Source organism: Choristoneura fumiferana, chromosome Z (assembly GCF_025370935.1).
Source record: "Choristoneura fumiferana chromosome Z, NRCan_CFum_1, whole genome shotgun sequence".
NCBI classification, from domain to species: Eukaryota; Metazoa; Arthropoda; class Insecta; order Lepidoptera; family Tortricidae; genus Choristoneura; species Choristoneura fumiferana.
In genome coordinates, this window is record NC_133472.1 from 41,490,525 (window position 1) to 41,503,373 (window position 12,849).

Here is a 12,849-nt window from a genome sequence, read left to right on the forward strand (position 1 = left end):
GTAAATTTTTTGAAGAAGGAAAAGCCACCCTGTCTTACATTTTGTGTGTGAACTGTTTTTGCTGTCGCAATCTATATATATAAAAGAAGAAACTGACTGACTGACTGACTTATAGATCAACGCACAGCCCAAACCGCTGGGCCTAGAAACTTGAAATTTGGTACAGGGGTTCTTTCTATGATGTAAGTGAGCACTAAGAAAGGATTTTTAGAAATTCATCCCCTAAGGGGGTGAAATAGGGGGGTGACGTTTATATGGATTTTTCTCATTTCTAGACTTAGAAGTATGAAAATAGGTGTATAAGTTCTCGATTACAAATAAAAATTATCTGTGTAAGTGAAATGGATAAAATTCCCCCCTAAAGGGGTAAAATGGGGGGTAAAGTTTGTATGGAAATTTTTTCATTTCTGGCCTTAGAGGTATGAAAATAGGTAAGTACCTATATAAGTTCTCGATTACAATGAAAAATTATCTGTGTAAGTGTAATGGATATAATTTCCCTGGAAATTTTCTCATTTCTGGACATAGAAGTATGAAAATAGGTATACAAGTTCTCGATTAGAATTAAAAATTATCTGAGTAGGTGAAAAGGATAAAATTACCCCTGAAGGGGTAAAATGGGGGGTAAAGATTGTATGGTAATTTTCTCATTTCGGCACTTAGAAGTATGAAAATAGATATACAAATTCTCGATTAGAATTAAAAATTAGCTGTGTAGGTGAAATGGATAAAATTACCCCTAAAGGGGGGGTCCTGATTAAAAATAAAAATGATCTGCGTAGGCAAAGATAAAGAAAGAAGAAGTAGCTTTCGATTTATTAGAGGGGAGTTTCTATGAGACTTCCTTACTTCTAGATTAAAAATATGGCTGGTCACAATTTAAAATGATCCGTATGGTGTTGGCGACTTCAATAGGGGAGGGGGTTTTTCATACAAAATGTACAACCAAAATGTGGAAATTAAATTGATATTTAAAATGATGTGTAAAATAAATTTGCAAATTATTATGCAGCAGGTACACCTAACTTTAAAATTACTCATCGAGTTGTGCATATTAAAATCAATAATATTTAATATAAGCGTAATTTTTGTGTGATTATCCGTTCTTACTTTTTTATCATTTACCTAATTTACAAAATATTATGTAGGTACAGTGCAATATTGAATATATACCTACCTCGGGTTCTAGAGCAAGATTCGGTTCTCGCTGGAAGCACACGAGATAATTAATTTACTCTCGTGCTTTGAAAAAATGTTGTTTATAGCGAAGTACTTTAGTAAACTGTTACCTATCATTAACGGTAGTACTTCGCTATGCACACGTACAGATACAAATATCACAATTATAACGGGGGTTAATTAAAACATATGCCCTGATAACCAAAGTACACGCGGACGAAGTCGCGGGCAAAAGCTAGTACTTCCATATAAGTGCTAATGCGAGTAGTAAAGTACTATTATATTAAATTTATAATAGCATTTTGCTGTTGTAAAACAGCGGATGCAGTGAGAGTTGTTCTCATTCAGTTAATAACTGTTTTTTCACTATAATAGTGTCATTATAGTGCGGTATTTCACTATATTGGATAGTTGAGACAACAACAACAGGGATACTAATATATATGATGTTTTTTGTACAGTCGGTGATCAAAGTAAGAGATTTAAAAAACTGGGTATGTATTTTTTCTACATCATGTCACGTATAGAGAATTAAATTCGCATCGATTTAATCCACATTTAGGCAAGTCATTATGATATCATCATGATTATCAGTGCACGATTGATACCAATGATTGTCGTAGGTAGTTCGAAACTAAGCGAAGCTTGTACAGTCGAGTCGAGACTCTATTGTTAGCGGCGTATAGGCGTGTTCAGATATTTTCGATCAAATTTTTACTCACAAGTTTATGAACCTGACTGTATCATGGGCAAACCTACTTATATATGTATACGTAGATAAATACATAATTAAATTTCGTATTATTCATACAAGTATCTGCCCCCACTGTGGATTGAACCCGGGACCTCAAGTTGCATAGTCAGGTCGTCTAACCACTTGGCCATGCGGTTGACAAACCCTGGTACAGTCAGGAGCAGAAGTGGATGAGCGTGGATGACCTCAAAATGGTCTAACTACACACAGCTCTACTGCTAAGGTAATAAGAGAGTGTTTAGATAATTAAGCACCATAACCTGCTCATCTACGTCTACTGCTGATTGTACTTATCTTTGCCATAGTGGAAGATGTATTGTATTGTAGGTATTGTATCACATTGTAACTCTTTATTGTCATAAACATATTATATGAAAATTATAGTTAACAAGAAAAAGAGATGTTTACAACAAAAATCATATCCGATACCTATTCAATACCTACCGTCTTAGGAAATCACGGTGCAGTTTCATTATAAAAAGGTTCTACGTAAGTTCAACATTCACTTCCTGCGACTGTACTGAGCCACTTACCCGCTAAACGCACGTTAACACAGCGTGACAAAATTATCACTAAATTACCCTTTGTGGGGGACAATAGGAGAAATTTCTCATTGTACCCCTTCTACTTAACAACGTTTATATAAACGCATCGCACCTTCACACGTTCCAAATTTAAATTGTCGCGAAAATGTTCGTGTGTTTTTTGTTTTTCGGTTTTGTTTTTGGTTTTAGTGAAACAACTGACAGTCGCCATTTTGGCCAGGGTCAGTTGGGTGGATTCCCGAAATGGCGGATGGCTGGTATTAAAAGGGGGGATCACGCGAAGTTCTGGCCTCAGAAAGAGAATAGATGTAAGTTAAGTAATTAAAATACATTTCGCAGATACATGAAAAGCGAATCATTTTGTTTAAAAAGTATTTACTTTTTTTAGTTTCGAATTGTTTCTCAGAATAATTAAAGTTACCTACTGCATGTACTGTTGACGAAAATTGCAAGCGATTGTACGAGTATCATAATTTTGTACCAAAATATTTTTAATTGCGAATAATCCTCTTATAAGTACTTAATAGCTATATCATTTTGGGTTTAACTTGACAGATACAATCTGCATCAATATCTGACACAACAAGCGTGCATAAATATCTGATACGACTCTATTTCTAGGGTCGGTAGGACGTGTTAGATATTTTTGCACGCTCCGCTGTGGCAGATATTTTAATGCATGTGACTGTACAGTCGCAGAAATTGAATCATGTAGGTACTAGGATGAACTTTGTGCTACTAAATGCCATGTTGACGTCCCACACTTTCGTCAAGGAAGTCATAGTGGAATTGATTATTAAAAGGTTCCATCATATACATGAATCAGTTTGTTCGACTGTACATAGTATACTCAGCCGCACAAAATTAGGTCCACACTACATACAAAAAATATTGGTATAGATTGTATTATGCCTGATCAAATATAAAAAGAAAAGAATATAAATGTACTTATGTGATGGTGTTTTATTCGGAATATTGACATACGTACAGTCAACGTCATAAAGAAGTGATCACTTTTGTACTTTGTCGCTTTCAGTCGGTACACAACTTCGTATGGCTTTTCAACCAAGACGTTAAAATAACAAGGTACAAAAGTGATCACTTATTTATGACGTTGACTGTACCTACGATCCCTCCTGTTTGGATCTCCATTAAATTAACCCATGAGATAAGTTGTTCTATTTATTGGTCTTCACACGTTGAGGCAACCCCCCATCATAATGACTATTACTGCATACATTAGAGGGCTAGATTTTTTGCCACTCAGTAAATTTTGTAACTGTTTCTAGTCCTGTCCATCTTCACGGTGGTAACGTTCCCTAACGGCGGCTGCGCGGGCGCATCCGGCGACAACGGCACGTGCATGGCGGCGCGAGAGTGCTCCGCGCGCGGCGGCCAGGCCAACGGACAGTGCGCCGGCGGCTACGGGCTATGCTGCGTCTGTGAGTACAATTTATGCTAGTCTGATGCTACGTTACTATAGACATGACCACTTGGATCCTTTTTTAGGATTCCGGAGCCAAAATGGCAAAAACGGAACCCTTATAGTTTCGCCATGTCTGTCTGTCTGTCTGTCCGTCCGTCCGCGATATGCTAGAAAGCTGTAATTTTGCACGGATATATATGAAAACTATGCCGACAAAATGGTACGATTATAATTTAAAAAAAAATTTTTTTCGTGTATCTCCCCATAGCCGTAAAGTGTGGTGTTTTTTTTCTCTCATCCATCCCTATAGTTTGGGGTATCGTTGGATAGGTCTTTTAAAATCATTAGGGGTTTGCTAAATATTCAACTTTAAATTTTAATTAAAATCGAGCGTCCCCCCCCCTCTAAAATCTAGACCGGGTGGAAAAATTTGAAAAAATTCAGGATGGTAGTAAGTATATCAAACTTTCAAGGAAAGCTTTAACGGCTAAGTTTGCTTGAGAGCAGGCTAAGGTATAAAATATACATAAACTTGGAAGATTCCGTATAAAATACGAAATCCTTAGAAAAGTACTAATTATTTTTTTCGTAATGGCTACGGAACCCTATTTCAGGCGTGTCCGAGACGCTCTTGGCCGGTTTTTTTTCTTCTTTTCATCATCATATTTGGGACAGTTATGCCGTAGGCTTTGCCGCCCCAATAAGTAACGACAAAGTATTTCATGTGTTTATGCCTGCTGAGCTGGCAACGTTGCATTTTTGTTAGTTTTTCTCGATTATTCCATAAAAATTGAATGAAAATTAAAAATGTGGTCTGATAAAACTGATCTTCATATATAAGTTAATGTGTCTACTCCAATAACTATTCGTGATAGACTTTTACATTCTTTAAAAACGAACAAATGTTTATTAACGGTTCTTAGCCCCTGGTCATTCCATTATCATTATCATCATCTCAGCCGTAGGACGTCCACTGTTGGACATATGCCTCCCCATAGACATCCAGTTGCTTTGATTGGAAGCCGTCCGTATTCATCGTGAACCCCCGGCTTTAACCAAGACATCTATCCGTTTCATTCGTAGACGTCCTATGCTGCGCTTGTCGATCCGCGATCTCCATTCGAGAACTTTTCTGTCCCAACGCCCATCTGTTCTCCATTTTCTCTTATGATGTGGAAAACGCGCTTTATGCATTTAGCTTTCTCCGGAGAAAAAGATGTTGGGCTCGCTCATAAGAGCATAGACCCACTAAAAGCCACACGAGTTCTCTCGTTTCCATCGTGGGACATCACGGGAGCATGAAGTGACACCGCGATGCCCGCTAGCCTTCCGGGGTGAGGAGATGTGGTGTCAATTGAGTATTAGTCAAATCGATCCTCGCATTTAAAGCCCCTATGGTCCGAGACACTCAAATACCTAAATGTTCATTTTTGCAGTTATGACGTCATGTGGCAGTACTACGTCAGAAAACGGGACATACTTCGTCAACAGTGGTTACCCTTCGTCCTTTGACGGGACTGGATCTTGTGAACTCACGGTGGCGAAGGCACACCCTGACGTTTGTCAGATCAGGTATGGCTTTGGCTAGAGACAGTGTGTGGCTGTCAGCTCCTGAACACCTTTTTTATCCGACTAAACATAATCTTGTTCATATTCAGGAGGAAAAAACAGAACCCTTATAGGATCACTTTGTTGTCCGATCCTTGGGTGACATTAGGCGTTATTCCAAGTCTCTATATCTATATGCCAAATTTCATTCAAATCGGTCCAGCGTGAAGCGTCCACACACACATACTCACAAACTTTCGCATTTAAATTAGATTTTATTTTAAAACAAAAGGTTTAGGGATTATTACACAGGATTTGACTACGCTCCTCCTATGCCTTCAGGTACACTTCAGAGGTGTCATACCAACTCGACCAGAAAAAAGTTGTCTATTGTACAACCAACGCTCTCTGTTCCAGGCTAGACTTCACTCGTTTTACCATAGCTGGCCCCGAACAGATAAACCACGTCTGCAACCAAGACCAGTTCATCGTGTCAGGAGGCAACCCCATCCCAGCCATATGCGGAGTTAACCAGGGAAGCCACAGTTGAGTATACAACCATTGAGACCTCATAGTTATGACCGCATAGGCCTCATGAGAACATGTCGAGCTAAACTCGGTTTAAGACGTGACGTTGAGCCGTTATAATATCATTTAATACTCATGAGAAGTGTTCAGATGAATTTTTCGGATGGCCTGCAGTCAGGTCACTACCGGACTTCGTATAACTGTCAATCATTTCATCCTCACCACCTTGATGGTTGGCGATCTAGCACCGTCCGCTTTAAGGGGAACTTTTTCCCACTCACAACTAACATGTGGAGCCATTGCAGCTACCGGGGATAGTATTCCTGGAGCAGTATGACATAAGCATCTTTTTAAAACGACCGGATCAGCTCCTTAAAGCCAGCAACGCGTCAGATACCCCTCATGTTCCCAATACCGTTCAGATTCAGTTACTCCATTAAAAGTCGACGCCTTTAAGGAATAGTAGGTGCGACGTTTAGAGAAATACAATACAATACAGACTATTTATTGTACACCAGAAATAGTAAGCGATACAGAAAACAGGTAGGTACAAATCACATAAACTAAAGTATTTTTTCTTCAGTGTACATAGACGCTGGCATTGGAACGACGAATCCCGTCAAATTGACATTCGTCACCAGTGGCACCCCCTTCGAGAGGATGTGGAAGGTCAAGGTCACTCAGATACCCTGCAGCACTATCTATAAAGGTTCGTTGTCGATTTGTGACGTAATCACACGTGCAAAGCTTAATATTTTTTACATTATTAAGTCCCTTAATAAAGGGCATTCATTATAACAAAAGCCCGACATGAAGCTAGCTACAAAAAGGAAGTCTCAATTAAATACGTATAGGTGTTGCCAGATAATACTCCCGATTCGAAATCACAATTCACATTTCGTAGCTAGCTACCCAATTTAGCTACGAGATGGGAAAATCGTTCCCGTTTGGTAGCTAACTACAAGATGGGAAAATACAATTCCCATTTCGTAGTCAGCTACCAAATTTGACTGCAAGATGGGACAATAACCCCAAATGTGTGATGCACGGTTATGTGATACTTTTATTGAACGACAATACAATTCTACGAAGTGACAGTGTGCGATGTATCTCTGTTCGACTGTACGCCACTAAAACCAATATCTGACACAAGAGAACTTGCATAAATATCTGATATACTACGACTCCATTTCTAGCGCTGGTAGAACGTGTCAGATATTTTTGCGCGCTACGCCGTGGCAGATATTACAGCTCTACGACTAAATAAAACAGGTTTGCCTCTTTCCTCTATCTTTCATTCCGTGCTTGTAACCTTCCAGCGGACGAAGGTTGTCTCCAGTACTACACAGGCGTCTCAGGACAGCTGCGTTCCTTCAACTACGATCCAGCGTCAGGCCTGCAGCTCAGCAACCAAGACTATGGCATTTGTATCAGGATGGAAAGGAACTTCTGCGGCATTCAGTACTCTGCGTGCCCTGATACAGGTCTGTTAGCAATATCAAGTAAATTTTGAGGTATCTGATGATATTTATCATCATCATCATCGCCACCCAGCCTGTATAATATACGTCTCTTTGCTGGGCACCGACCTCTTCCCAGAATGAGAGGGCTTGGGCCGTAGTTCCCACGCGGGCCCAGTACGGATTTGGAACTTCACACACACTAATGATTTGCTTCACTGGTTTGTGCAGGTTCCCTTAAAGCTTGTCGTAAATTTCAAATGTAATTTCACAAACTAATTTCCTAAATACTCAGAAGCGCAAGCCAGGACTCGAACCCATGATTCTCTGCTTGGGAGGCAATTGATCGAACCACTAGGCCGCCACGGCTTATAATCTAAGTATACGTTAATTACATGTCAACTTATGTTATGACTGGTAAACATTGAATATCTTATTTAGAGCACTGGACGAAATATTCTTAGTTGGTTTTGTTTGTTTTTTTAAGTGAACAACCGCTCCCGCGCCTTCACCATATCGGGCAACAGCAACGGTCCTGTTAACGCGATGGTTGGCTCCGGTGTTGGCCCCAACAGTTGCGCCAACGATTGGCTGTTGGTGCCATGCGCGTCCAACGTTGGCCGCGTCCAACCTGCGCAAGCGTTGTGCACGGACCGCATATGCGGAGGGACATTCTCTGCTGAACTTAGCATGCAGGCGTCTTCTGTTATGAGTGAGTTCAATGCCCTAGCTTAGTTCTTCTCTGCTGAACTTAGCATGCAGGCGTCTTCTGTTATGAGTGAGTTCAATGCCCTAGCTTAGTCCTTCTCTGCTGAACTTAGCATGCAGGCGTCTTCTGTTATGAGTGAGTTCAATGCCCTAGCTTAGTCCTTCTCTGCTGAACTTAGCATGCAGGCGTCTTCTGTTGTTATGAGTGAGTTCAATGCCCTTGCTTAGCCCTAGCCTAGGGCTCTACTAGGGTAAAAAAGTACAATTACTCCATCAGTTTAAGGGGTTGTTTCAACATCGATTGATTAATTTTATTTGACGGATAAATGTGAACCCGTCTCCGTCTATTCGAACAAAACAAACAGAGACGGCATCACATTAATCCGTCAGATAAATTCAATCAATGGATGGTGAATCAAGGGTTTAGATGATAAAAAAGGTTTACTAATGCTTCGGCGAATAACGTTTGGCAAACAGTTTAATTTCCCAACTGTTTAATATTTCTGAAACTGTAAATATTTCAGGATTTTTATAAAACTAACCTAACCTAACCTAAAGATCTACACGATGGTTCGGAAGTAAATCCTGAAATATTTACAGTTTTAGAGTTTGCGAAATGAGAAGTTGCCAAACGCCAAACGTTACGTTGCGAAAAGGCAGTATCCGGATAAAAAAATATAGGGCACGTGGATTTTTGGAGTTCTGTATCTCAAAAAGAAAAAAACGGAAACTATACAGGGTGGCACTTTTAGAACGGTCAGTATGGGCAAGTCTTAAAGTATAAAACATACAAAGATCTCTTCTTAGAAATCATTTTATCGATGTTAGTGAAAAGAAAAACTGCTACATTGATTTAAAAAAATGTACTCAATCCGGGAATCGAACATATTGAAAAAAAAAAACATATTGCTTCGGGAAAAAGCATAATAATATTGAGAAAAGAAACATTTAGGAAAAAACGCGAATGTAATAATAATATAATAATTAAAGTAATAATTCATGACATTGTATCTTTCAGGCACAGTGAAACCTTTCAGACTATGGTTCCATACGGACAACGTGGAGGCACCTTTAGACATCGGCAACAGAGGGTTCTGTCTGAATTATATACAACAGCCGTGTACCAACAATGTTATGTAAATATTTGTAAATAATGTACCTTATATTTTTACTTTTGTGTAATAAAACGATTCAAAACTACGTCGCTTCTGTGAGTATTTATTTTCGCACCATCTATGAGCAAGCCCGACAACTAAAACAAGTGTGAAACAAAAAACATGACTGCATGTTATAAAGTTACTTGTACGTACGCAAAAAGTTTCGATATAGATTAGTAAACTTTGCCTTTAGAAAGGTTTTTGTATACAAAATACTGATTTTGTTACTTTTATATTTAAATGAAGAATGAACTCATTCTACCTGATTGAGCTGCCATCTATTCCAAATGCGACAAACTAACAAAACTGGAAGGGTGTTAAACTAGTTGGAATGACACTTCAAACTGTATCGGCCATTAGTTCCAGTATAAAAAGTTAGATGGCGCTATAATAAAACTACCACGAATTTATTCTGAGAGTGTACAAGAGTAACTAGAGTACTACTAATGAGTTTGTAAGTATGTGATTCATAGCCACCACGTCCGTTAGCTCGCCTGGCCGCACTTTGCACAAGGACAAAATGCCTGATACCACGAAACTCACAATAGTTTGGGATAATTTCGCGACAGCCGCCATTCCGACACTCATACTCATAAATTATACCTAGTGCCATCCACGAAGACGCGTGATTTTCTCAAAATTAGACATTAATGGCATTGTAATAAGAACCACGGCACGCGTCATCGTGAATGACTACCTATACTCATCAACTCTCTACGATTAGACAAAGGCCTACCGCTAGCCGACGCAGTTTGCACAAAGCGGGTGGACGTCTATTGAACAGTATGAGCAGCGCTAGCTAACAGCGCGCGTCGCGTGCGTAGGATTGTGCGACGCCGCGCCAGCTGGCCTTAGGCTGGAAACAGTGTTCGCCCAATCTATTCGCAAGCGACGGTCAGCGCTGACGGTCAGGACGTACGGTCAGGGTCAGGACGTACCGTCGGTCGAGCACTGTTTCCAGCCTTAGTACTATACAGTAGGCAATTACAAGAAATTGCAGCGTAGGACGTCTACCAACGAGATGGACGGATGGAAAGCGGGAGTGGGTTCACGGCGAATGCAGACCACTTCCAACCGAAGCAACTGAAGATCTATTGGGGGAAGCCTAGCTTGTCGAACAGTAGACGTCTTACGGCTGATATGATGATGATGATGATGATGAGATGACTGGTACTAAGAGTATCTAAGTTATGCCTCGGACAGACATGGCGAAACTATAATTTTGACCATTAACAGGTCACGATTAATTAAAATTCTTTGCCTCAAATAACTGTTGAGAGTAACTTTATGGGCTCCAATACCTTACTAATAGGGTTTCTTGATAACTCTATAGCCCTTTGTGTTTAATCTAAAATGATCTAGATATATTTTTTGACAAAAACCTTGACTTATTAAGCCGCTTAAAGCCGCCAGACGTCTTAAAAAGCTATAAAAAAACTGTGTTTATACCATAGGTTTTTACCTACGTTTGCTCGACAATAAAAAATATATATGTAGGTACATAATACAAGTGTTAAAATGTTGGCGTTAGAAAAAGTTTTAAATTAATTACTTACTGCTTATATTAGTAATTATTCTGGGAACCCTATAAAAAGTCTAAATATATGTTATATACCAAATTTGCTACTTTTTAACCGACTTCAAAAAAGGAGAAGGTTATCAATTCGGTTGTATTTTTTTTATGTTGGTTACCTCAGAACTCCGTCATTTATGAACCGATTTGATTTTTTTTTGTGTTCGTCTGGGAATGTGTTCAATTAGGTCCCATAAGCACCAAATCAGGATCTGATGATTGGATCTTAAAGAAATTGAGGGAACTCTTCAAATGTTGTAGGGACACCTATAGCAAATTGGATATATTTAGTAGTAGCTCGTGCATTTGCTCTTGAAAATCATCATTTGGTGAAATGGAACTGATGATGAAGACCGTCGGAATTAGTACTCAATAACAAGTATTTCACGGGTTGAAGTTTAATTAGTTTGACACAGTTGCTAAGCAATTTATGCTCCTCATAATGCATATGGTAAAACGGGTGGTGAAGCACCAGACTCCTAAATAATGAACGTCTCTGCATCGGAAAAAGCTATATTTCGTAGGTGACGAGCAGTTGATATTAAACTATTGTATCTTAGATTATTTACACTAAAAAGCGTGAAAAAAAAATTATAACAAAAATTTAACCGACTACAAAAAACCATGAAAATAATTTTCTACCAGTCTGAAGTCGGTGCCTCAGCACGAGCCAGCAGGAGTGATTGAAGCCCAATATAAAGTACGTAGGTGAGGTAGGTTCTATAGGTCCACTCCTGCTGGCTCGTACTGAGGCACCGACCGACTTCAGACTGGTAGAAAATTATTTTCATGATTTTTGTAGTCGGTTCAATTTTAGATTATAACATTTTTTGTAGGTGCAATTGTTAGTTACGGCATTGCGTCATCGAAGGTACCTATAGGAAATCTCCACAGTATATCTAGGAAAGTTCAAAACCCCACTCCACGCAAGTTCAACTCACACCTTGTCTGAGTTTGAAAGTTGATTTACCAATTAGTTTCCGTTAAAAAAATCACTTTTAACGCGAGCTTTTTCGTTGACTGTACCTACTTGCATTGTGATCAAAATGAACATGCAAAAATTGGCCTAAAAACATCAAACAGGGCAAGTTAAATAAAAAAGCTTGTAAATTTGCTATTTTACTTACACAGCTATGTTACATACTGTAGTCTCGGGTAAAGCCACCGTTTTCGGCTATAGTTTAAAGCCAGTATAGAATCATCAATGACTCACTATGGTCACTAGCTTGTTAACATACCAATGAAAATACGACGTCCAAGTTATTTTAACAAGACACTGGCATTTGCTACTGTGAAATTCGATTTTCGGTCGCCATTGATTTTATCTGTTGATGAATCACTTAAAATTGAGCCCTCACACGCGTGTGAGTAGCATCTTACTAATATTATTTACCTAAATGCGAAAGTTTGTATGGATGGATGTTTGTTTGGATGTTTGTTACTCTTTCACGCAAAAACTACAGAACGGATTTGCATGTAATTTAGCATACAGATAATATATACCCTGGATTAACATATAGGCTACTTTTTATCTCGATATTCTCACGGGATAGGGATAAAATCTTGAAATTTCAACCGTTGGCCTTTGTCTTGAAATTTTGGACAGTTGTTCTTAACACAACTTCAATGAAGATCACAATATAAATTTTGGGATTTCCCAGGGGAATTTTGTAAAATCCGGGAATTTCAATTATAACTACCAGATCGAATAGTTTACGCGTGCGAAGCCGCGGGTAAACTCTAGTCGGACATAATCATTGATAACAGTTAGTAGCTTGGAATTAAGAAGCGGCTACACCACTGCTAAAAATACGGAGACGGTACGGAATCACAGTGACGGGTCGTAGCGTCATGATTTTATCGCCTGCCCTCCACACCGATGCTCAAAGTACCATCAGCCAAATATCTACCACCCTAAAGATGATAATCGTTTGCATGCTATAAAACAATAATGCCAATAGACGTGTCTGT

At 39.2% G+C, this 12,849-nt stretch overlaps 1 protein-coding gene across 1 annotated transcript; it reads left to right on the forward strand.

Annotated features, from left to right (window-relative positions):
- The first annotated feature begins 2,626 nt into the window (after positions 1-2,626).
- LOC141440392 (uncharacterized) lies at positions 2,627-9,288 on the forward strand. The gene is made up of 8 exons (XM_074104901.1): positions 2,627-2,786; positions 3,768-3,920; positions 5,341-5,476; positions 5,870-5,997; positions 6,564-6,689; positions 7,300-7,464; positions 7,928-8,152; positions 9,167-9,288. The coding sequence occupies exons 1-8, from the start codon at positions 2,729-2,731 to the stop codon at positions 9,286-9,288; spliced, it is 1,113 nt and encodes a 370-aa protein (XP_073961002.1). The 5' UTR covers positions 2,627-2,728.
- Positions 9,289-12,849: the final 3,561 nt, after the last annotated feature.